Genomic DNA, 26,890 nt, shown 5'->3' with positions numbered 1-26,890 from the left:
CCATTACTTTGTAACTTTCAGTTCATTCTTCAAATAACTTTAAAATAAGCTTCCTGTGAAGGATCTTTATAAATAAAACTTTAGAACACATTGATTTTCCTATTAGTAATCTCCCAAATTTATTATATCACTTGATGGCTACTTTGAAAATATAATCGGCCGGGTGCAGTGACTCACGCCTGTAATCCCAGCACTTTGGGAGGCCGAAGCGGGCGGATCACGAGGTCAGGAGATCGAGACCATCCTGGTTAACACCATGACACCCCGTCTCTACTAAAAATAGAAAAAAATTAGCCAGGTGTGGTGGTGGGCACCTGTAATCCCAGCTACTTGGGAGGCTGAGGCAGGAGAATGACGTGAACCCAGGAGGCAGAGCTTGTAGTGAGCCGAGATCGCGCCACTGCACTCCAGCCTGGGCGACAGAGCGAGACTCTGTTTCAAAAAAAAGAAAATATAATCACTGAATTATCTCATTAGTTCTGATATGAGAGCAAGTACTTAGCAAAAACTTTGAAAAGGCAAGATGTAAGATATTAGAAATGTTATTACTGGATGGACTAGGCAACTGATTCTGTGGAATTAATTAAAGCATGCATAGGCAAAAAAAAACACCTTTTGGTTGCCAGTTACATTCTAAGCCTTGTGAATGTAGCTTCTCCTTAGGAGTTTTCATTCTAGTGGGGAGAGGCTGTAAGAGAAGAACCAACAATATAACAATCAGAACCAACAAATAAACAATTTAAGATGTTTAAAGTGGTATGAAGAAAATAAATGGAGTCATGTGATACATTACTGGAATGGAGGTAGGAGTTAGAAGAGCTAGATTATTTTAGGAAAAAAAATAGTCTAAAAAGGTGACATTTAAACTGAGGTCTGAAAAATGAGAAGAAATTATACTAAAAAGTCAGGAAAATATTCCAGGCAGATGGAAGAATAGCAAGTGTAAAGGTCCAGTGTTAGGAAGGAGTAAGCTCATGTGAGTGCGTATAGTGAGTGAGGGGAAAGAATGCTGTAATATTGAAAAGCTACCTCAGCAGGGATCAGATTGAGTGGGCTATTCTAAATGAGATACTTTTACTCATTTTAAGTAGAATGTTTAAGTAGTACTATTTTAAGGTTAAAAAAAAGTCTAAAGTGCAGCAGTGGGAAATCACTGGAGAATTTGAAACATCCTTAGAGTTTAAAGACCACTTATAACTACTGTATGGAAAATAGACTAGAGAGGGAGCAAAAATGGAATCAGAGAAACCAGATATTAGAGTATTACAGTAGTTTTGGCAATAGATGATAGTGGCTTAGAATAGGGTTATCTTCAGTGGAGATGGAGAGAAGTGGGCAGTTTTGAAATACATTTGGAAGGTAGAATAGAACTTACTGATAAATATAGGGCATGAAGGAAAAAGGAGGAATCAAAGATGATGCCTAAGCTTTTGACTTGAGCAGCCAGGTAGATGGCAATGCTTATTTACTAGGAAGAAGGGAACTTAGGAAGAGATAGATAAGAAGTAGTTTCCATTTTGGACAGGTTACATTTGAGATGCTTATTAGTTTTTTTCTAGTAAACGTGTCAAGTAGGTCATTGAATACACAAGTGAAGAGCACAGAGAGGTCAGGCTAAAGATAGAAATTTGTGATGTTATATTTACAGTCATGGACTAGAGAAGATCACTTAGGGGGAAAGTGTAAATAGGGAAAGAAAGAACCTAACACTGACCCAAAGTTCTCCAGTATATCTAAAGCTGACCCGCCTGCCTTAACCCATGGTATTTTTAGTTAACAATGAGAAAAGATTTGAAACTTTGGAATGAATTTTCTTTTTTGGCAGTCAGGTCTTTTGAAGCCATACAAAAAGTTGAGATTACAATCTTTGCATTTGCTAACCATTTTGCCACATACTAGGATTAAATATTTTGTTCAGAAAATCTTTATTTTGCCTTTTAGATCTTAATATTATATGATATTACAGATTTGCTTTACTAACATCTCTCGTAATTGATTGGACTTAAGTGGGAAACAATATGATTTAGTTGAGAAAACATTTTGATTAAAAGACTGGTACAACATGGACATAAAGATGGGAACAACAAACAGTGGGCACTCAGGAGAAGAGAGGGAAGGGCTGAAAGATCTTCCAACAATGGTCTAATCTGATGGCATATCAGTGTTGATTACAGTATTTTGTTTATTTAAGCATTTAATTTTTTAATACATACAACATAAATTGCTTCATATGTAAATTACTTAGTAAACTTTTACTTACACAGAAATTACATTTTGCAAGTATATTTCTAAATTATATTTTGTAAGGATGAGTAAGATTTTCTGTCACATAAACATGAATTATATAAGTGAACTAAAAACGTATGAGACACTGATGAACTAAGCACTTCCCAGTGATACTATAAGGGATTCCTCATTCTTCTATATGTACTTTAAAATTAGTGGAAGATAGTAATTACACCTTGATCCTTATACCCTATAATAAGCCAGAAATTATAGAGAAATTGGGTACAGTTTTATTTCAATTACTTGGTGCAAAATACTCTTTAAAATGTCATACCAAAATGAAATTTCCTCTATCTCTGTGTCTTCCGGCAAGCTACACTTAAATCATCTCTGATAGGTATGAATGTTTCTGTTCTTAAAGATTTCCAGGGAAGAGATTATATAGTCTTACTGGGCATGTGTTTCAACTGTAATACCACTGTGAAACTTTCTGGAAAGTCTTATTTAATGTTTATCCTAAATCATTCATGATACAGGGAACTCTCAATTATTTTCTCTAATGAAGGGAAAATGTCTTGTAGATAACAAAGAGTCGAATCATCCTCCCGGGTCTTTCCTTTATCCCTGCAATGAAACATCCTGACAGAGAAATAAAAAGTTACAAAGTACTGACAGGAAGGCTCTAGGAAAGTCTCAGGGGATAGAGTTGGTGAAATCACTTTTCTCTTCACCCTTTAATACCTTCTAAAATTTCATTTGGAAGAAAACTGTAAGGTTGAAAGAAATGCTTGAAGGAAAAATAAGCTTTTCTTAGCCACTTCAATTTCTTTGGAGAAAGAAGAATATAAATAAGTCTAAATAAATACCAATAGTTTTTATCTAAAATATGGTTTTTCTGATAAATTCCTCAGTAAATCTTGAGCAAATAAGGATTAAAATTTTCTAACTACTATGTTTTCTATAATTTAGAAAATTAGAACTTTTCTAATTTTAGAAAATTAGAAATTTAGCCATAAATCAGCAAATATGGTAATGTACCACATAACATTTTGGTCAATGATGGACCACATATATAATAGTGTTCTGATAAGATTATAAAGTAGATGAAAAATTCCTGTTGCGTAGTGACGTCATAGCTGTTATAATGTCTTAGTGCAATGCATTACTCAGGTGTTTATGGTGATGCTAAACAAAACGACTGCACTGCCAGTCTTATAAAAGTATAGCATGTGCAATTATGTATAGTACATAATACTTGAAAATCAACAGCAGTGTTACTGGTTTATGTGTTTCCTATACTGTACTTTTTATTGTTATCTTAGAGCATACTCCTACATGTTTTTTTTTTTTTAAGTTAACTGTAAAACAGCCTTAGGCAAGTCCTTCAAGAGCTATATTCCAGAGGGAGGCGTTGCTATCAAAGGAGGTGACAGTGCCATGTGTGTTATTACTCCTGAAGACCTTCCAGTGGGACAAGATGTACAGGTGGAAGACACTGATATTGATAATCCTGACCCTGTGTAGGCGTTGTCTAATGTGTATGTTGGTGTCTTTGTTTTTAACAAAAAACTCAAAGAATAAGGATATAGAGAAAAAATATTTTTGTACAGCTGTACATTTGTGTTTTAGAGTCAAAAGTTAAAAAATTAAAAATTTTATAAAGTAAAAAGTTACAGTAGGCTAAGGTTAGTGTTGCAGAAAAAATATGTTTTTATAAATTTAGTGTAGCTTCAGTATACAGTGTTTGTAAAGTCTACAGAAGTGTAAAGTAATGTCCTAGGCCTTCCCATTCATTCTCCACTCACTCACTGACTCACCCATAGCAACTTCCAGTCCTGCAGGCTCCATTTATGGCAAGTACCCTATACAGATGTACCATTTTTTATCTTTTATACAGTATTTTTACTGTACCTTTTCTATGTGTAGATACACGAAAACTTACACTGTTAAAATTGTTTACAGTCTTCACTACAGTAACATGCTGTACAGGTTTGTAGCCTAGGAGCAGTAGGCTATACTATTAATATTTTGCCTAGGTGTGTAGTAGACGTTACCATCTAGGTTTGTGTAGCAAACTCTGTGGTGTTCATACAACAATAAAATTAATGATGAATTTCTCAGAATGTATTCCTATTATAAAGTGATGCATGACTCCATTTGGATTTGTAAAGCAGCGTGGTAGATATTGTGGAAACTAAAAATAATCCTTCTTTTAAAAGTTTCTCCTGGGTACGGTGGCTCACAACTATAATCCCAGCACTTTGGGAAGCCGAGGTGGGAGGCTCGCTTGAGCCCAGGAGTTTGAGACCAACCTGGACAATATAATGAGACATCATCTCTACAAAACACAAGATTAGCCAGGCAAGATTAGCCAAGCCAGCTGCTTGGGAGGCTGAGGTGGGAGGATCACTTGAGCCCAGAAGGTCAAGGCTGCAGTGAGCCATGATTGTACCACTGCACTCCAGCCTGGGCAATACAGCAAGACCCCCATCTCAAAACAAAAACAAAGTTCCTATTCCACTTAGAAGAATGTGTGTATGTATGTGTGTGTACATATATGTGCATATCTATACATATATGTAAAATACTAGCATTATAATACAGGATTGATAAATCTCTTATACATAAAATAAATATTTAATATCATAAAGATTTGATGTGTAAAGAAAGCTGTCTGGACTAAAATGAATGGAAAGGAGACCTGAAAAGAAGGGGGACAAGGGTGCAGTCTTTTTTTTAAATTTTTTTTTTATTATACTTTAAGTTTTAGGGTACATGTGTACAACATGCAGGTTAGTTACATATGTATACATGTGCCATGTTGGTGTGCTGCACCCAGTAACTCATCATTTAACATTAGGTATATCTCCAAATGCTATCCCTCCCCCCCTCCCCCCACCCCACAATAGGCCCTGGTGTGTGATGTTCCCCTTCCTGTGTCCATGTGTTCTCATTGTTCAATTCCCACCCAAGAGTGAGAACATGCGGTGTTTGGTTTTTTGTCCTTGCTATAGTTTGCTGAGAATGATGGTTTCCAGCTTCATCCATGTCCCTACAAAGGACATGAACTCATCCTTTTTTATGGCTCCATAGTATTCCATGGTGTATATGTGCCACATTTTCTTAATCCAGTCTATCATTGTTGCACATTTGGGTTGGCTCCAGGTCTTTGCTATTGTGAATAGTGCCACAATAAACATATGTGTGCATGTGTCTTTATAGCAGCATGATTTATAATCCTTTGGGTATATACCCAGTAATGGGATTGCTGGGTCAAATGGTATTTCTAGTTCTAGATCCCTGAGGAATTGCCACACTGACTTCCACAATGGTTGAACTAGTTAACAGTCCCAATGGTGTAAAAGTGTACCTATTTCTCCACATCCTCTCCAGCACCTGTTGTTTCCTGACTTTTTAATGATTGCCATTCTAACTGGTGTGAGATGGTATCTCATTGTGGTTTTGATTTGCATTTCTCTGATGGCCAGTGATGATGAGCATTTTTTCATGTGTCTTTTGGCTGCATAAATGTCTTCTTTTGAGAAGTGTCTGTTCATGTCCTTCACCCACTTTTTGATGGGGTTGTTTTTTTCTTGTAAATTTGTTTGAGTTCATTGTAATTCTGGATATTAGCCCTTTGTCAGATGAGTAGATTGCAAAAATTTTCTCCCGTTCTGTAGGTTGCCTGTTCGCTCTGAGGGTAGTTTCTTTTGCTGTGCAGAAGCTCTTTAGTTTAATTAGATCCCATTTGTCAATTTTGGCTTTTGTTGCCATTGCTTTTGGTGTTTTAGACATGAAGTCCTTGCCCATGCCTATGTCCTGAATGGTATTGCCTAGGTTTTCTTCTAGGGTTTTTATAGTTTTAGGTCTAACATTTAAGTCTTTAATCCATCTTGAATTGATTTTTGTATAAGGTGTAAGGAAGGGATCCAGTTTCAGCTTTCTACATATGGCTAGCCAGTTTTCCCAGCACCATTTATTAAATAGGGAATCCTTTCCCCATTGCTTGTTTTTCTCAGGTTTGTCAAAGATCAGATGGTTGTAGATATGTGGCATTATTTCTGAGGGCTGTGTTCTGTTCCATTGGTCTGTATCTCTGTTTTGGTACCAGTACCATGCTGTTTTGGTTACTGTAGCCTTGTAGTATAGTTTGAAGTCAAGTAGCATGATGCCTCCAGCTTTATTCTTTTGGCTTAGGATTGACTTGGCGATGCGGGCTCTTTTTTTGGTTCCATATGAACTTTAAAGTAGTTTTTTCCAATTCTTGAAGAAAGTCATTGGTAGCTTGATGGGGATGGCATTGAATCTATAAATTACCTTGGGCAGTATGGCCATTTTCATGATATTGATTCTTCCTACCCATGCTTGTGGAATGTTCTTCCATTTGTTTGTATCCTCTTTTATTTCATTGAGCAGTGGTTTGTAGTTCTCCTTGAAGAGGTCCTTCACGTCCCTTATAAGTTGGATTCCTAGGTATTTTATTCTCTTTGAAGCAATTGTGAATGGGAGTTCACTCATGATTTGGCTCTCTGTTTGTCTGTTATTGGTGTATAAGAATGCTTGTGATTTTTGCACATTGATTTTGTATCCTGAGACTTTGCTGAAGTTGCCTATCAGCTTAAGGAGATTTTGGGCTGAGACAATGGGGTTTTCTAGATATACAATCATGTCATCTGCAAACAGGGACAATTTGACTTCCTCTTTTCCTAATTGAATACCCTTTATTTCCTTCTCCTGCCTGATTGCCCTGGCCAGAACTTCCAACACTATGTTGAATAGGAGTGGTGAGAGAGGGCATCCCTGTCTTGTGCCAGTTTTCAAAGGGAATGCTTCCAGTTTTTGCCCATTCAGTATGATATTGGCTGTGGGTTTGTCATAGATAGCTCTTATTATTTTGAGATACGTCCCATTAATACCTAATTTATTGAGAGTTTTTAGCATGAATGGTTGTTGAATTTTGTCAGAGGCCTTTTCTGCATCTATTGAGATAATCTTATGGTTTTTGTCATTGGTTCTGTTTATATGCTGGATTATGTTTATTGATTTGCATATGTTGAACCAGCCTGGCATCCCAGGGATGAAGCCCACTTGATCATGGTGGATAAGCTTTTTGATGTGCTGCTGGATTCGGTTTCCCAGTATTTTATTGAGGATTTTTGCATTGATGTTCATCAGGGATATTGGTCTAAAATTCTCTTTTTTTGTTGTGTCTCTGCCAGGCTTTGGTATCAGGATGATGCTGGCCTCATAAAATGAGTTAGGGAGCACTCCCTCTTTTTCTATTGATTGGGATAGTTTCAGAAGGAATGGTACCAGCTCCTCCTTGTACCTCTGGTAGAATTCGGCTGTGAATCCATCTGGTCCTGGACTTTTTTTGGTTGGTAAGCTATGAATTATTGCCTCAATTTCAGAGCCTGTTATTGGTCTATTCAGAGATTCAGCTTCTTCCTGGTTTAGTCTTCAGAGGGTGTATGTGTCAAGGAATTTATCCATTTCTTCTAGATTTTCTAGTTTATTTGCGTAGAGGTGTTTATAGTATTCTCTGATGGTAGTTTGCATGTCTGTGACATTGGTGGTGATATCCCCTTTATCATTTTTTATTGCGTCTATTTGATTCTTCTCTGTTTTCTTCTTTATTAGTCTTGCTAGTGGTCTATCAATTTTGTTGATCTTTTCAAAAAACCAGCTCCCGGATTCATTGATTTCTTGAAGGGATTTTTGTGTCTCTATTTCCTTCACTTCTGCTCTGATCTTAGTTATTTCTTGCCATCTGCTAGCTTTTGAATGTGTTTGCTCTTGCTTCTCTAGTTCTTTTAATTGTGATGTTAGGGTGTCAATTTTCGATCTTTCCTGCTTTCTCTTATGGGCATTTAGTGCTATAAATTTCCCTCTACACACTGCTTTGAATGTGTCCCAGAGATTCTGGTATGTTGTGTCTTCGTTCTCGTTGGTTTCAAAGAACATCTTTATTTCTGCCTTCATTTTGTTATGTACCCAGTAGTCATTCAGGAGCAGGTTGTTCAGTTTCCATGTAGTTGAGCGGTTTTGAGTGAGTTTCTTAATCGTGAGCTCTAGTTTGATTGCACTGTGGTCTGAGAGACAGTTTGTTATAATTTCTGCTCTTTTACATTTGCTGAGGAGTGCTTTACTTCCAACTATGTGGTCAATTTTGGAATAAGTGCAGTGTGGTGCTGAGAAGAATGTATATTCTGTTGATTTGGGGTGGAGAGTTGTGTAGATGTCTATTAGGTCTGCTTGGTACGGAGCTGAGTTCAATTCCTGGATATCCTTGTTAACTTTCTGTCTCGATCTGTCTAATGTTGACAGTGGGGTGTTAAAGTCTCCCATTATTATTGTGTGGGAGTCTAAGTCTCTTTGTAGGTCTCTAAGGACTTGCTTTATGAATCTGGGTGCTCCTATATTGGGTGCATATATATTTAAGATAGTTAGCTCTTCTTGTTGAATTGATCCCTTTACCATTATGTAATGGCCTTCTTTGTCTCTTTTGATCTTTGTTGTTTTAAAGTCTGTTTTATCAGAGACTAGGATTGCAACCCCTGTCTTTTTGTGTTTTCCATTTGCTTGGTAGATCTTCCTCCATCCCTTTATTTTGAGCCTATGTGTGTCTCTGCAGGTGAGATGGGTTTCCTGAATACAGCACACTGATGTGTCTTGACTCTTTATCCAATTTGCCAGCCTGTGTCTTTTAATTGGAGCATTTAGCGCATTTACATTTAAGATTAATATTGTTATGTGTGAATTTGATCCTGTCATTATGATGTTAGCTGGTGATTTTGCTCGTTAGTTGATGCAGTTTTTTCCTAGCCTCAATGGTCTTTACAATTTGGCATGTTTTTGCAGTGGCTGGTACCAGTTGTTCCTTTCCATGTTTAGTGCTTCCTTCAGGAGCTCTTTTAGGGCAGGCCTGGTGGTGACAAAATCTCTCAGCATTTGCTTGTCTGTAAAGGATTTTATTTCTCCTTCACTTATGAAGCTTAGTTTGGCTGGATATGAAATTCTGGGTTGAAAATTCTTTTCTTTAAGAATATTGAATATTGGCCCCCACTCTCTTCTGGCTTGTAGAGTTTCTGCTGAGAGATCAGCTGTTAGTCTGATGGGCTTCCTTTTGTGGGTAACCCGATCTTTCTCTCTGGCTGCCCTTAACATTTTTTCCTTCATTTCCACTTTGGTGAATCTGACAATTATGTGTCTTGGAGTTGCTGTTCTTGAGGAGTATCTTTGTGGCATTCTCTGTATTTCCTGAATGTGAATGTTGGCCTGCCTTGCTAGATTGGGGAAGTTCTCCTGGATAATATCCTGCAGAGTGTTTTCCAACTTGGTTCCATTCTCCCCGTCACTTTCAGGTACACCAATCAGACGTAGATTTGGTCTTTTCACATAGTCCCATATTTCTTGGAGGCTTTGTTCGTTTCTTTTTATTCTTTTTTCTCTAAACTTCTCTTCTCGCTTCATTTCATTCATTTGATCTTCCATCACTGATACCCTTTCTTCTAGTTGATCGAATCGGCTACTGAGGCTTGTGCATTCGTCAGGTAGTTCTCGAGCCTTGGCTTTCAGCTCCATCAGGTCCTTTAAGGACTTCTCTGCATTCATTATTCTAGTTAGCCATTCGTCTTAATTTTTTTTCAAGGTTTTTAACTTCTTTGCCATGGGTTCAAACTTCCTACTTTAGCTGGGAGTAGTTTGATCGTCTGAAGACTTCTTCTCTCAACTCGTCAAAGTCATTCTCCATCCAGCTTTGTTCCATTGCTGGTGAGGAGCTGCGTTCCTTTGGAGGAGAAGAGGCACTCTGATTTTTAGAGTTTCCAGTTTTTCTGCTCTGTTTTTTCCCCATCTTTGTGGTTTTATCTACTTTTGCTCTTTGATGATGATAACGTACAGATGGGGTTTTGGTGTGGATGTCCTTTCTGTTTGTTAGTTTTCCTTCTAACAGTCAGGACCCTCAGCTGCAGGTCTGTTGGAGTTTGCTGGAGGTCCACTCCAGACCCTGTTTGCCTGGGTATCAGCAGCAGAGGCTGCAGAACAGTGGATGTTGGTGAACAGCAAATGTTGCTGCCTGTTCGTTCCTCTGGAAGTTTTGTCTCAGAGGAGCACCTGGCCAGTACCCGGTACTGGGGGGTACCTCTCAGTTAGGCTACTCGGGGGTCAGGCACCCACTTGAGGAGGCAGTCTGTCCGTTCTCAGATCTCCAGCTGCGTGCTGGGAGAACCACTACTCTCTTCAAAGCTGTCAGACAGGGACATTTAAGTCTGCAAAGGATTCTGCTACCTTTTGTTTGGCAATGCCCTGCCCCCAGAGGTGGAGCCTACAGAGGCAGGCAGGCCTCCTTGAGCTACGGTGGGCTCCATCCAGTTTGAGCTTCCTGGCCACTTTATTTACCTACTCAAGCTTTGGCAATGGTGGGCGCCCCTCCCCCAGCCTTGCTGCCGCCTTGCAGTTTGATCTCAGACTGCTGTGCTAGCAATGAGCGAGGCTCCGTGGGCGTAGGACCCTTCGAGCCATGCACAGGATATAATCTCCTGGTGTGCCGTTTGCTAAGACTGTTGGAAAAGCGCAGTATTAGGGCGGGAGTGACCTGATTTTCCAGGTGCCGTCTGTCACCCCTTTCTTTGACTAGGAAAGGGAATTCCCTGACCCCTTGCACTTCCCAGGTGAGGCAATGCCTCGCCCTGCTTCGGCTCATGCTAGGTGCGCTGCACCCACTGTCCTGCACCCGCTTTCTGACACTCCCCAGTGAGATGAACCTGGTACCTCAGTTGGAAATGCAGAAATCACCCATCTTCTGCGTTGCTCATGCTGGGAGCTGTAGACTGGAGCTGTTCCTATTCAGCCATCTTGGCTTCACCCCACCAAGGGTGCAGTCTTAAAGAATGGGCAGAATTGTAATGGGAAATCCGAAAAACACAATCTAAAAAATAATATAAACCTGATCCTGAGGTAATACATATGCAGTTTGTTTTCGAGACAGTGAGAGCCCAACTGAAGTGTGGAAGGTTCCTGTTGGGGATAAGGTTGGAAAGATAAATTACACAACATTTTGGAGGATCTTATGACATTCTCAGGAATTTGGACTATTTTGTCCAATAGCTGAGAGCCATTGAAGATTATCGCTCAAAGAAGCAAATTATTAAAGTGGTGTTTTAGAAAGAGAAATATGCTAGAGATACATGGTTTAGAGAGGGAAACCCACTATATTAGTTGAGTACATTCATATGCCCTGTGGTAGAGTGCTTTACATATATTGTTTCACCTGATATTGAGAAACCCAAGCAGCTCGTTATTACAATAACTCTAAGAATTAAGTTCTAAGGACTTGAATTGGGATGGTAACACTGAATAGGAATGAAAAATAGATGCAAGAGACGTATCAAAGAGAGAGTCTCTTTCAGGGTAAATGAGATGTTGCATTTAAGACAGTGAGAAGCTGGGCATGGTGGCTCATGCCTGTAATCCCAGCAGTTTAGGAGGCCAAGGAGGGTGGATCACCTGAGGTCAGGAGTTTGATACCAGCCTGGCCAACATGGTGGTACCCCATCTCTACTAAAAATACAAAAATTAGTTGGGCATGGTGGTGGGTGCCTGTAATCCCAGCTACTGGGGAGGCTGGGGCAGGAGAATCACTTGAAGCGGGAGGCGGAGGTTGCAGTGAGCCGAGATCACGCCACTGCACTCAAGCCGGGGAGACACAGCGAGACTCCATCTCACAAAAAAAAGGAAAGACAAAGTGAGAAATAGGAGTTGACTTTAAGCTTTTTAACCTAGACACCTAGGGCTGAGATGTCAGTATAAAAACTGAGGAGCAGGATGAGAAGTAGATTTGTGGGACAATGCAAAAAGCTTGATATTAGGCTTGTTAAGTTTGAATTTAAGACTGGACTTTTAGGGAAGAAGTCTGAAGTAAAAATTTAACTGTTAGCTTTCCAAGTAAGTACATAAATTTTCATATTCCTAGAAGGCCTAATACACATACACACACACATATACTCTCTCTCTCTCTGTGTGTGTGTGTGTGTGTGTGTGTGTGTGTGTGTGTGTGTGTGTTACTTACTCAATGAACTTTCATTATTTGCCTGCCATGTTGCAGTATAGGGCAGTGGTTAAGAGCACGGACTTTGGAATCAAAGGACCAAGTTTTTTAAATCTTGACTCTACAACTGACAAGCAGCCAGATGCAGTGGCTCACACCTGTAATCTCAACACTTCAGGAGGCCAAGGTGGGAGGACTGCTTGAGCCCAGGAGTTCTAGATCAACCTGGGCAATATGGTAAAACCCTATCTCTACAAAAAATACAAAAAATCTAGCCAGGCATGATGGCATGCACCTGAAGGCTCAGCTACTCAGGAGGCTGAGGCAAGAGGACCACCTGAGCCTGGGAGGTGGAGGCTGCAGTGAGCTGTGATTGTGCCACTGCACTCTGGCCTGGGTGACAGAGTGAGACCCTCTCTCAAAAAACAAACAAACAAACAAAAAACCTGACAGGCTATGTGACCCTAGGCAAGTTACTTATTTTTTTAATTTCTGTTTTTTAATTTTCTCATATGTAAAAATTGGGATTTCGGGGCTGGGCACAGTGGCTCACGCCTGTAATCCCAACACTTTGGGAGGCCGAGGAGGGTGGCTCACGAGGTCAGGAGATTGCGACCATCCTGGCTAATATGGTGAAACCTCATCTCTACTAAAAATACAAAAATTAGCTGGGCGTGGTGGCGGGTGCCTGTAGTCCCAGCTACTTGGGAGGCTGAGGCAGGAGAATGGCATGAGCCTGGGAGGCAGAGCTTGCAGTGAGCCGAGATGGCACCACTGCACTCCAGCCTGGGGGACAGAGCAAGACTCCATCTCAAAAAAAAATGGAGATTTTATATATTAGTCATGCAAACTAAATATTAAATTAATTTATGAAAGCACCTAGAACAGTGCCTGGCACATTGGAAGCAAATACTATGGAAATGTTTGCTCTTATTATCATCATCACATCATTTTCACTATTATTTGCCAAGCTTTGTTGAGTACAAAGATGAATAACGAAGTTGCTCACTATCCAATGGGGGAGACAGAGTTTGATATATAAAGAGATAAATATTTACATAGATTAAGGGTAACAAAGTATATTTTCATTTAATGATTTGTGTCTTTGTGATCTTAAATATTGTGGAAAATCATTACTATCCATCATTAAGATTGTCTTGAGTAAGTAAGTGAAGAATAGTTTAGGCATGAAATTATACCAGTAGGTGTTTTCCTGAAAAGGTTTTGTGTAAACTGAATGTTGGCTAACTTTATAAATGTGTTCATCGTTTCATCTTAATCTCAATTATACTCACAATTTATTTTTCATCAGCACTAATATGCGTAACTTTTACCTGTAATTACATTTGACCTAGAAGACTGACCACTAGTCATTTTGTTCATCATTCTTTAGTTGTTTTTTTTCTTATGTTGTCGGGGGGATGGTTGGGCAGTAATTTTAAGCTGCACAAGATACATTAAAGTAAGCATAATAATTTATTCTATTTTGTCATTATCACTCAAAGCTAAAACAATATATTTTGGTTTGTCTGTCATGGAATTAATGATAGATACCCAAACTCCTCATAGTCAATGAACCTGTGTTTATGAAATCACTAAGTTAGAATAACTGATCTCTCTCGTAGTCTGTCAGTTCTGTGATGACAACAATTATGTTTGCCACCACATACCTTGCACCTGGCCTGTAACGAATGTTCAGTAACTATTTGTATAATTGAATAGTGGATGACATTGCTTTTTGTTTTATATATTTATAACAAATTACTTGTTATTTTTAGCAACTATTCACTCAACTATAGGATACTCGAGAGGCTTACCAAGTTTTTAGGCTGTTTGCTGGCTCATTTGAAAAAAATCAAAGCTGAAGTTATTTTGGAAGTGCTAATCTGTTGATTGATTTAAGAAGCACAAGTAAGGTCAAAGGATAAAAGTCGATACTGAATCAAGGATTTCACCTGAGCCAAATCCAAATTAATTCTCTACTTGGAAATAATGATACAGAAATCATCCATAATCATCATAACCCTAAAAGTTCACACACAGTGTGATGTGAAGAAAAGCTTTGAATGTCATTGATTCCTTATATGTAATACTCACAAATTTATCTGATATTTGTTCAGATTACTTTTAAGGCTACATTTTATGTACCCTTAACCTGAAACTCTTGAAGTGACATTTGGCTAAAAGCAATAGAATACTTATACGTTGAACAACAACAAGAAGACAGTTCTGTGCGTAAGATAATTTCAGCTAATGAAGCATAAATGATATGAATGAGTAAAATACAGTACATTTACAACCAAAACATAAATAAGAATTCTAACTATACTGCACTGAAGTGATACTGGAGTAATTAATGTTTCCTTAAATTTCTAAGAGTTGAGCTCCCCTAAAAAGCACTGTATATGAATCTTACAAATGCATACTAAGGCCAGGCACAGTGGCTCATGCCTATAATCCCAGCACTTTGGGAGGCCGAGGAGGGTGGATTGCTTGAGCTGAGGAGTTCAAGACCAACCTTGGCAACATGGTGAAACCCCGTCTCTACTAAAATACAAAAAATTATCCAGGCGTGGTGGTGCAAGCCTGTAGTCCCAGCTACTTGGGAGGTTGAGGCATGAGAATCACTTGACCCTGGGAGGCAGAGGTTGCAGTGAGCCAAGATCATGCCACTGCACTTCAGTTTGGGCTACAGAATGAGACTCCATCTCAAAAAAAAAAAAAAAAGCATACTATAGCTAAGAAGCACAGTAGCTTACAAGATTTTGTAATAATAAATACTGTATCTTTTTAATATGAGTATGCTTTTATTTTAGTGTCTAATAGTATCTCAAAATAATGTTGAAGATACTTTTGTACTTTTAAAATATGTATTTTTATTTTGCTTTTTTTAGTTTGGCAAAATATACATAAAATTTACCATTTTAATTGTGATAAAATTTTTTAAATTATGATAAAATACACATAAAACTTACCACCTTAACTATTTTTAAGTGTACAATTCAATAGTGTTACATGTATACACATTGTTGTGCAACTAATCTCTAGAATATATGTGTGTTTTGTTAAAAAGAAATAAACGAGTCCTTGAGATATGGTCTATTAGTAAGTGACTTTATTTTCCACCTCAAGATGATATTTTTGTTCAAATCATGAACATGTATCTTGCTAATAAAGATTCTGTTTTCTATTTGGAACAATTATATTAATGGATTTTTTGGTGCTCTTAATAGGAGTGAGCTGAGTCGACAGAAACTTCATACCCAAGAGCTGCTTTCTCAGCTGGAAATGGCAAATGAAAAGGTAGCTGAGGTGAGATAATGACTCCCCTGGGAAGTGCTTTCTGCTGCAGCTTGATACACATGTTATAGAATTTTACCTGAGCCAAATCCAAATTATTTCTCTACTTGGAAATAACAATACAGAAATCATCCATAACCCTAAAAGCCCACACGCAATATAATGTGAATAAAAGCTTTGAACATCAGTGATTCATCATATGTAAATAATAAAAGGTAGAGCTCTTATTTCTGTTTTACCAATAGAACTTGTGTAGTATTTCAGAGAACGTATTAGGATCCCCTTTATTCTTATGCATCTCTAAAATTATTTTTTAACCCATTCATCTTTTTTCATTTTAATCCATCCCAAAAGACACATCACATAAAAAATACTTTTGCCTACTGGAATATATTAAAATATATTTAGATTTATGCCTTAGAACTAAATATAGCAAGAGTTCAAGTTTTTTTCCTTGAGGCATTCAAAAAGTAAACAATTTTTGGATTATGATTGAGGCTTTTTAGATGTCTTCATTTGATGTTCTAACTTCAAATGTTTGTTGGAATTTCTCTGAATATATGGTCTACTCCATCTTTGTGGTCTACTGTAGTAGCTATAGTGAAATCGTTACTCCTAAGCATCATGGCATTATGAATTGATATGAGCCATTTAGAAGTTAATTGAGGAATAGCCATTGAAATAATCTTTCAGGTAGCTCCCATTTCCAGATATCTATTCTAATGAGTAATTTAAAATACAAAAAAATTTGAAAGAAGGTACTCAGTACAGTAATGTTAATAATATAGGAAGATCAAAAGCAACCAAAATGATGAATAGAAAAGGAACAGTTGCATATATTAGGATTTATCCAATCTGAACTGTTCCTCAACCATTATGGTAGCAGTATAGAAGAAGTTGCATTATATGAAGTCTGCGTATAAATATGAAAATGATTATTACAGATGATGGAATTTTTTCCCCCGTTTTCTCTAGCATATGATGTGCTTCTTAAAATTTAGAGGCTACATATTTAAACATCTTGGTAAATTGGACCAGCCAATATAGTTCTCTTCATAACATTTAATTTTGCTTTTGGGCATAATAAGAAATATAATAAGCTCATTTTAGCAGGATACTGTTATTTCAATATTTTATATTACTGTAATAGCCATAACATTCATTCTTATCACTTGTATGTTAGGACATGGGAACTATAAGTTTCTGGTTCTTTATAGAAAATGTGTTTTTCTAACTCTTCCTGATTAGGCTTGTATTATTATCTCATTCAGATAAGTGCCAGAAAAACTGTTTAACAATTCTAGTTGTACAAAAATATTTTTTTCAGATGTACTATAACCAGGCTAGTAAGTGTGGAGAGAGCTAATCCATTTTTTAATTGATAGATTATTTGCACTTGTCTGTCTGACAGTATGTTGTGACAGCTTTGTATTCATGATGCCTGTATAGTTCTTGCCATAACAAAGTATTAGAAACTGGGTGGCTTAAACAACGCAAAATAATTGTCTCTTAGTTCCAGAGGCTAGAAGTCCAAAATTGAGGTGTTGACATTGTTGGTTCCTTCTGAGAGCTGTGAGGGAGAATCTGTTCCATGCCTTTCTCCCAGCTTCTGGTAGCCTCAGACATTCTTTGGCTTGTAGATTGTGTTCTCTCTGTGTCTTCAACTTGTCTTTCCTTTGTACATGTGTGTCTCTGTGTCCAAATTTCCCCTTTTATGAAGACACCAGTCATATGGATTATGGTCCACCCTAATGATCTCATCTCAACTTGATCATCAGCAAGGACTCTCTTTGCAAATAAGGTCACATTCCCAGGTACTGGTGGTTAGGACACAATTCAACCCCTAACAGTGCCTAATAGCTCTTTTGACCCTAATAGACTCTGGAGTATGCAGATGTCTTGGGGAACATACAGAAACAGTTCATCCCACCCCTACTAAAGCTCTGGTTGTAAGGCCCAGCAGTCTGTGTTTTCACAGTCCAGGTGATTCTGAAGCAGTGACCTTCACAAATTGAAAGTCTTATTCTTCCGAGTCATTTTGCTTTGAGATTTGTTAATTCACTTTCTTTGCTGGCATGTGGGAGAAAGAAAACAATTTATTAAGAATGTAAAACCAAGTTTGTATTTTAAAGCTCATAACTTGAAAAATGTAAATTTGGAGATAATATTCTTTGTATTTTATAAGTGGTAAAGTGATGTCCAGATTTTTCATTGATTATTCCACAAAACATCTCCATGTCACATATGGATTTCTAACTTGTTTTCTATTTCCCCTTAATAGAATGAAAAGCTAATTCTAGAGCATCAAGAAAAAGCCAACAGACTTCAAAGGCGTCTAAGTCAGGCAGAAGAGAGAGCTGCTTCAGCTTCCCAGCAGGTAGGGAGCATCCTCTTATCCCTAGATAATAAACAGTTCAAAGATAAGTTTTTTAGAAGTTCCCAGGGAACTTAATAGTTTATTTTTACTAGATTAACATATTTTAAAATTAATCCCTTTAATATGTGAGGTTGAAAAAGTAAACATTGGAAACAAAAATAAGCTATGCGTGGTGGCTCGCAACTGTAATGCCAGCAATTTGGGAGGCCTAGGCAGGAGGATCACTTGAGGCCAAGAGTTCAAGACCATCCTGCAAAACATGGCAATACCTTTTCTCTACAAAAAATTTTAAAAATTAGCCAAATATAGTGGCGCATATCTCTGTTTCCAGCTACTGGGAAGGCTGAGGCAGGAGGATGGCTTGGGCCCAAGAAGTCGAAGCTGCAGTGAGCCACGTTTGTGCTACTGCACTCCAGCCTGGCGGACAGAGTGAGACCCTCACTCTGAATCAACAACAACAAAAAAAAAAACAGAAAAAACATATACTGTCCAACAATCATAGCCTCTAGCCACAGGCCACTATTTATATTTAAATTAATTTAAATTAAATTAAATTTAAAATTGAAATCATCCGTCATACTAGTCAGATTTCAAGTGCTCAATAGCTATATGTAGCTAGGGCTATCACATTGGACAGCATAGATGTGGAACATTTCTGTCATAACAAAAAGTTCTGTTACACAACACTGCTCTAGAATTATGTCCTATCTAAAACCAGGCAGAGATTCACTAACAGATTTGAAAGTAGATAATATTGCTTTGAATGTAATATTTCAAATTTCACTACCTTTGTTTTTATTTTACTTATCAGTGGAAAAAAATTCCTTGGCTTACAAGTTAATTTACTTAATGCATATTTTCATATGACCAAAAAAATCTAAAATACAATATAAAAGTTGTCCAGTGGGAAATAGAGTAGAAAATGCAGAATATCAATGAAATACTAAGGGATAATTTCTCTTAATACACACACATCATATAAATGAAGTAGGCCCTTGATTGTAAAGTAGGAGCAATAGTCCCTCATATGAGGAACAAAATGAGACCAGTTCAGTGATTATAGACTAGACACAGACAGTTGAAATGGATAGATAGATAGGGGAGGTGAGAAAACAAAAACAAATCAAATTACTATATTATTAATTATATTTGCTTATAAATGTATTATTTCAATCAAAATTAATATTATTCTTAACTATTACAGCATTTTATACATAGTAAAGCCACTCTGCTTGCTGAATTCAGTTTATGTTCATGATATTTACAGATTTTTTTGAATCTACTTCTGTTATGAACATGGCATGCCACTTAAAGAAAATTTAATAATAATTTATCCTTCTGTTACTCTCCCTCTTGAAAGTAATTACAGCCTTTTCAAATAATTTTTATGTCTTATGAAGTTATGAATTAACTAATGGGTTAGCTAATTATGCAAGAATGTATTTAGGTTATAAGGTAACAGAAGTTAGGTGCACTGGACAGTATCTGGCGAGTATGTGTTTTGGTGTCAGGCAAATCGCTTAGTGCCATTTAGTGCCATTAAGTAAAAGCTTGTGACTTTGGGCAATTTCAACTTCTCTAAGCCTCAGTTTCCTCATGTTTAATATAGGATAATAATACCTCCCTCATATGGTTATTAAAGGATCAAAAGAATTAACACATGTAAAGCATTTCCTATAGTGGTAAGTAGATATTTAGACAGATATGTAAGAAATTAAATTTCTGTATCATAATCCTTAAAGCTTCACGTTTACCTTTTTTAAGGCAAATGGCAAAGAAAACATCTACGAAAATCAACTACCTTGAGTTCTATAGTAAAAAGGGAACGATTACAGGACATTAATTATATAACCAGTTAGCATCTAGTTTAGTTTCTCCCCTGAAAAAATTAAACCTAAACAGTCTAGTACTGATGTTTCTTCTGTTGTTTAAACTCTCCAATGGCAAAGATTCCACCGTTCTTTTGACTAACCTTTTTAAAATGTTTTGTCAGTAACCACTTCACGAATTGTTCTGTAACAAATCTTTCCCTAAGCTTTTCTCCTTCCATTCTGTTCTTATTTGAAGATGGAAGGTAATTATTCAGCACTTTTCCCTTACCCAAAAAGGAATTTCTTCCCTGGAGTTAATATTTTTTCTGTTTTAAATGAGTCCAAGTGATCAACTTTGTTTGTAAGACGTACATTTTATTTTTTTAATTTTTATCTTTGCCCTCTCTGAATCTTCTAATTTTCCTATAAAAACTGAAAAATTGCTATTAGAAATAATATCCTACTAAATGCATATTAACAAAATGAAGAAAATTTAAAAATTATTATCATCTCTGACACATTACACTTACCATAGTGCAGTGCAGCATCGTGTAACTGGTTCAATACAAGCCCTGAATCGTGCTGATGCACTGTGCTCTAAATGTGCTTTTCTGATTAACTTTCTCTACACGTTATTCATCCATTCTAAGTGTATCACTCTAAATGGTTGAATGCCATACTGTGTTCTGTTAACATATGAGTTTTTTAAATCAGTGTGGTGAAGCCTTTCAATGCAAGAACACAAAACCTAGAAGCTAAGAAAAAAAATTAATATAATCACAGTTTCAAATTTCTGTATCAGAAAAAGTCATAAAGTCAGTGACAAACCGAGAAAAATATTTGTACCATATATGACAAAAGGCTAATGCCCTAAACACATATAAAGGATACCTAAGTTTTCAAAAAATGCTACAGTCCGGTAGACAAATATATAAAGGAAGTTTATGGAGAAAGAAGGACAGATGGCTTTTAAACATTTAAAAAGATGTTCATCCTCACCTATAAGACAAATACAAATTTAAACTGTAATCACATCATTTTTTACCTATCAGATCATGAAGTTTGGAAATGCATTGTGCTGGCACTTTCACATATTATTGATATAAGCACATGTTGGTACAGTCTCCGGAGCACAGTTTGGCAGTATCTTTCAAAAACTGTAAATGTATATAACCTTTGACCCACACTTGCACCTGGAAACATTTTTGCCAGGAAGCAAACATATAAAAATACTGATTGAAGCATTGTCTCTCCTTTTAAAAGATTAAAAACCATACAAATACCCAACAATAGCAGACTGGTTATATGGAGTATTCATACAGAGGAACAGTTTGCAGCTATTAAGAGGAATAAAGTATAGTAGACCTAATATAGAGCTATTTCTAAGGTAGATTATTTAGAAGAAAAACACAAGATGAAAAGTGTTTATAATACTTTCATCATTTTTTAAATTAAAGGAATGAAGAAATACATATATTCTCATTTAAAATATTTACGGAAACATACTTTAAAACTGGAAATAGTGGTTGTATCTGGAGAGGGGTCTATGGAATGAAAGACAGCAATGGGAACGAGACTTCCTTTATGCTGTCTACCGTTTTGTACTGTTAGATCTTTTTTTACTATGTGTATATGTTATTAATTCCTACTAACATTTAAAGATTATTTTTCTATTAGACTTTACTTGTTATAATCTATCATCACTTTATTATCAGCCTTGAATTGTGTTGGCTTACATTAGTTTGTGTTTTAGAAACTTTCCTGATTAACTTTTATGTAGATGTTTTTCATCCATCTGGAATATGTTTTACAATTCTAAGCATATCACCCTGAGCTATAGAATGTCTTATTTGACCTGCATTTCTCTAAATTAATAGACATTTTAAAGTTTCAAGAGTAAAATAGAAATTAATTTTAAAATGATCACTGACTGGGCACAGTGGCTTACACCTATAATCCCAGTACTTTGAGACCAAGGTGGGTGGATTGCTTGAGCCCAGGAGTTCAAGGCTGGTCTGGGCAACGTAGTGAGACCCTGTCTCTGAAAAAAATTAAAAATTAAAATTAACCAGGTGTAGTGGCTACTGAAGAGGCTGAAGTAGAAGGATCACTTGATCCTAGGAGGTCAAGGCTACATTGAGCTGTGATTGTACCACTGTACTCCAGCCTGGGCAACAGAGCAAGATTGCCTCAAAAAGAAAAAGATCATTTACAAAACCCTTTCCAATAAGACCATTTCAGTACTTATAGGTTGTGATGCATTCTTCTTTGTATTAATCTAAGATTTTCCACAGAAAAAGTAACTACTTACCGATTGTTTATTTTAATTGCAGCTCAGTGTGATTACAGTGCAGAGAAGAAAAGCAGCCTCCCTGATGAATCTGGAAAATATTTAAAAATATTCATAGTTCACTCACAGAACTTTAGAGTTGGGAAAGCAGTTGGACTAGAAGTGTATTGAAATGGTAAAGCCTGCAAAGTATAATAGTTAAGGCTTGTGTTATTTCACGTAAGCATTGTTGTTCTGTTTTGAGGGTTATTGGAAAACAGAGCAGTGACCACTTCCTGTAAGTAAAGAAAATATAATCCTATATTGAGCTTCAGTGGAGAATAAACCAGCTGAGAAGAACTCATTGCCTTCATCAATGTGTCTGTTTTTTAATTCCTCCTTTTTCCCTTGAAAGGACATAATAATTTTCAAACTATGCAAATTTCTCTTTCATAAGAAAGAGTTTTTAAGAAAATTCTAGAATTTAATATTTCAGTTTCCAAGATTTGAGAATTTTACATCTAATTGTTACTTCTAACTCATTTTTAAAGTTCCTAAGTATCCATTTTATTATGAACTCATAAATGTAATAAATTGTGCACTTTCTAAAATGATGCTGTCATGTATTTTAATGTATGATTGTAGTGCTTCATTTTTAACTTACGGTTTTCAGTATTTATGGAACTTGATATTTAAGAATTTGGAAGGAGTCTTTTACATATTACTTAAAGCAATACTAATCAAATGGAGATCTTAGGTGCTAGGACTGCATGGCATTGAACTATTGAAGTCCTATTGATCTTCATAGATACATGTTCCTATTCTCTGGTTTGAACTTAGCACACGCTGGTTTCTGTTGATTAAAGCAGAGAGGTTTGCATCTGGATAACCAATTAGGAGACTGCTGCAGTTGTCCAGATAAAAGATAATGAGTTTGAGTTGAAGGTGACATGAAAACATTCACGTGTAGATATTCAGCCATCAGTCAGAAATTTAGTAATGGTGCTAACAGTTAAGATAGTCATAGGAATCTTTTTTAATTATTATTATCATATTTTAAGTTCTAGGGTAAATGTGCAGAACATGCAGGTTTGTTACATAGGTATACCTGTGCCATAGTGGTTTGCTGCACCCATCAACCCGTTATCTACGTTAGGTATTTCTCCTAATGCTGTCCCTCCCCTACCCTTCCCCCCTCGACAGGCCCGGGTGTGTGATAGGAGTCTTCTGCGTGGAGCTGAGAATTGAAGCTGTGGAAGTGGAAGAGCTTCCCTTGGGGCCTTCCATGATGTGAATAGCAATCTCTTCAGCTTCCTCCCACACTATTCTTCCCCTCCATTTCTTATGCTCTGACTTCGATGGCCTTCTTTTACTTCTGTCAATATATAATACTCCCTCCCAATACAGGGTCTCTCTGCATGTACTTTTTGTTTTGTTTTGTTTTGTTTTGTTTTGTTTTGTTTTGTTGTTGAGAGAGTCTCACTCCATCACCAGGCTGGAGTACAGAGGCATGATCTCGGCTCACTGCAACCTCTGCCTCCCAGGTTCAAGCGATTCTCCTGCCTCAGCCTCCCAAGTAGCTGGGATTACAGGCACCCGCCACCACACCCACTAATTTTTCTATTTTTAATAGAGATGGGGTTTCACCATCTTGGTGAGGCTGGTCTCGAACTTCTGACCTCAGGTGATCTGCCCGCCTCGGCCTCCCGAAGTGCTGGGATTACAGGCCTGAGCCACCGTGTCTGGCATCTGCATGGACTTTTTTATTTATACACTTTTCAGATCTCTACTCAAATATCAGTTCCTCAGAGGCCTTCCCTAGCCTCAGTAAGATCCCCTTCTTATATTGCTCTTAATAGTGCACCGTAGTTTTCCTTCATAGCACTTGTCAAAATTTGTAGTTAACTCTTTTTGGAATATTTTCTTTAATGTCATCTTCTCCCCAACAGAGTACAAGCTCTCTAAGACCACATGTACTGTCATTCATTTTATCCCTAGCACCCAATATAGTCCCTGGCACTTGGAGGGTATTCAATAACTCCTTTTTCAAAAACTGAGTTTTTAAGAACAGGACCTTAAGGAATGTCTTTATTTGTTGAATGAACTCACAAAGATGAGTCATTAAAGGAGACTAAATAGGAGAAATGAGAGGGTCATAACAAAGAGACTCCAACATGATAAAACACTCAAGGAAGGCACATGGTTGATAGTATCAAATGCGATGATGAGACCAAATCATACCTATATGGCAGTTAAATGGTAATCAGATGGGAGGCACATAGCTTATTTTCATTTCTTAAAGAATTTTTCATTTGATTCTTTAAATTCCTTCCCAGGTCATTCACAGACTAATTTCCATGTAGTAAGAGTTATGTTCATATTCATATTTATAGAACATAGAATTTGTTTTTTAAAAATTTTAGGGATGTTAGAATTTTATGTCTGACAAAAGTATGAGACTGTAGAAGAAAGCACTTCAGAAACTAACACTCTAGCAAATGGAATATAAGTATTATATTATTATACTTTTTCAAAAAAATCTAACTTTCCAGACACATTTTTTCAAGGTAAAATCTCTGAACATAGATACTTTCTCCAAACTTTGGCCACAGGTAACTACTCTTCACATCCTGATAACCCATCTTCTCTTGGATCTCCTTGCGTACTTAGATATTCTCCAAGAGAAGAATAGGCTGCTAATATGCAGATAATATGCCTTTCTGACCTCTGTTGAATTTGAACAGGCTTAAGCTATGTTTAGCAACAGAACTAAACTTGATGGTTTTTTTCTTTTCAGAAAAGTTTGTTAATAATTTCCAATGTAAAAATGTAGTGGAGTTTTTAACACTTCTCATACAGGTCAGTCTTCACTTATAAATGATACAAATAGTATCATTCTGTGAACTGTATTTTACTATACAGGAGAAATGAGTAGGAAAGAGAGGTAAGAAATGATATAGATCTGCAATTGAGGACAACACAGCTAGTTCATTTTATTTATTCATGTTTCTTTATTGTTTCTCCCTGAAGAAGAAAGGAGATATGATTACCTCTTCTTCCCTTTGTATACAAATATGCAAACTAGAGCAGGCAACAATCTTCTAATTTCTTCTCTGGTGTGAGAATTATAACCACTCCAAACATTGGAAAACATTAGCAACAATTCAGTCACTCATTAAGTCTGCAAATACTAAATATTTCATAGTTACACAGTCTTGCCAAACCAACTCTTAAATCAAGAAAGAGTGAAAAAAACACTTTAAACATTTTACTATAAATGCTGTTCTTTAACCATAATGTCTTTCTTTTATCATTTTTTTCAAAATAAATTTGTAATGAGCTTTTTTGCAAAAATGTTTATCAAAAATAATTTTGTCTAGTTTACCTAAAACATACATACATACACATAAACATGTAGACAGAGAGATTGCACTACCCTGAAGTTACAGATAAAAACCTGTCCCTTACCATCCCTTAAACCTTAGAAAAATATATGGCTTTGGGGACAATGTTAATAATATTTATATAACGAAGAAAAATATGCTTAGATAATAAAAGTCATAGGACAGAAAGGCATCTGAAAAGAAATTTTTTACAACACTGGTACCCTCTAGCTCAAGAATTCACCACAAAACACTCACATGTGCCCCACGTTCTCATAGGTGCCCCCCACGTGTGATACTTGCCTATGCGTAAGCAGACAACTTATTAGATCTCCAGAGAATAGATATGGCTTCAAACTATGTACCCTTTCTCTTTTCCCCACTCCAAGAAGATTGAGAAACATACTTTCTTAGGAAATCATGCTTCGAGGGTCACTGTAGTTAGTGATTCATTCAAATGTACATATATAATATTTTTCAGGGTTTAGGATGAGGAAAAAATGTGAATTACTATTCTATAGTTTACACTTCCATTAATGCAGCTTAAAATTATGTTAGCTTTTTTGGAGGGAAAGTTGAATCACACTGTTGGACAGATATTGAGCGTGTTATCAACTAAAATCCTAAGTCTTTTTCAAAGGTTTTGTTGCTAAGCCAAATCTTTGCCCAAATGCAGGACTAGTTATTTATCCCTATTAAATTTAATTACATTATTATAACCTGCTGAGGTCATTTTAGCTCCTAATTCTGTTACCTCATTTGATAGCTCTAAAGGTATGATAGGGGCCATGTCTGTCTTTATTTACTGCTATATTTATTGCACCACAGGCAATTTTTGATTTACAATGAATGCTAGCCACACATCAGATAAACATGCTACCCATATTTTCATTCAAACCATTGAAAAAAAGAAGAGGACCAGACAGATTGAAATATAGACAGTCTTAGAGCATACCAAGCACCAACTCCCTTAATGGATAAAACTGATCAGCACATGTCAGATGTGGTAATTCAACCCGTTTTTAATCTGGCCCATACTGCTACTTGTAAACTAGCATAAGAACATCAAGAAAAATCCAGCCTTCTGCCAAGCAAAAATTCATTTATGCCATATTAGTCATATTTTCCAGATGTAATCTAGTAATCCTGTCCAAAATGAAAAGTAAGTTAGCCTTCTTAGTAAATCCATGTGGCATCCTAGTAATCACAGCATGTTCCTTTTATGTTTGTTAAAACTCTTTAATTCCTTTGATAAGGCATTATGGAAGTTTTCGTTCAATGTTTTCATTCTATGGCAGCACAGTCCTTTTTTCAGTGAATGAAAAAGTTATCAGAGCATAATATAAAATATAAGGAAATCTTTAATATTTACATCTAGGAAGATTAAAAGTGAGACTAGATCTCCTTTCATTTAAACTACTCTATGGGATAAAAGAGAATAAGAGAAGTTATAAGCATATTTCTTCAAATAACTAA

The 26,890-nt window shown here is 36.7% G+C and overlaps 1 protein-coding gene across 13 annotated transcripts in view; it reads left to right on the top strand.

Moving 5' to 3' along the window:
• The window catches only part of SCLT1 (sodium channel and clathrin linker 1), a 223,338-nt gene that overhangs the window by 187,972 nt on the left and 8,476 nt on the right, over positions 1–26,890 (top strand). For 8 of the 13 annotated variants that reach the window (XR_010156701.1, XM_063809861.1, XM_063809862.1 and 5 more), the window contains 2 exons: positions 15,508–15,586; positions 17,856–17,951. Coding sequence is in view for 10 of the 13 variants with exons in the window: in XM_063809861.1 (XP_063665931.1) it covers positions 15,508–15,586; positions 17,856–17,951 (175 nt within the window). In the remaining 3 variants the exon portion in view is untranslated. Of the gene's footprint in view, positions 1–15,507; positions 15,587–17,855; positions 17,952–22,095; positions 22,643–26,890 lie in introns of those variants that run through there. The other 5 variants (XR_010156700.1, XR_010156698.1, XM_517437.6 and 2 more) reach the window with 1 other exon arrangement.

Source organism: Pan troglodytes, chromosome 3, assembly GCF_028858775.2.
Source record: "Pan troglodytes isolate AG18354 chromosome 3, NHGRI_mPanTro3-v2.0_pri, whole genome shotgun sequence".
NCBI lineage: Eukaryota > Metazoa > Chordata > Mammalia > Primates > Hominidae > Pan > Pan troglodytes.
Note: the sequence above shows the minus strand (reverse complement) of the source record. Positions and strands in the feature narration are given on the sequence as shown.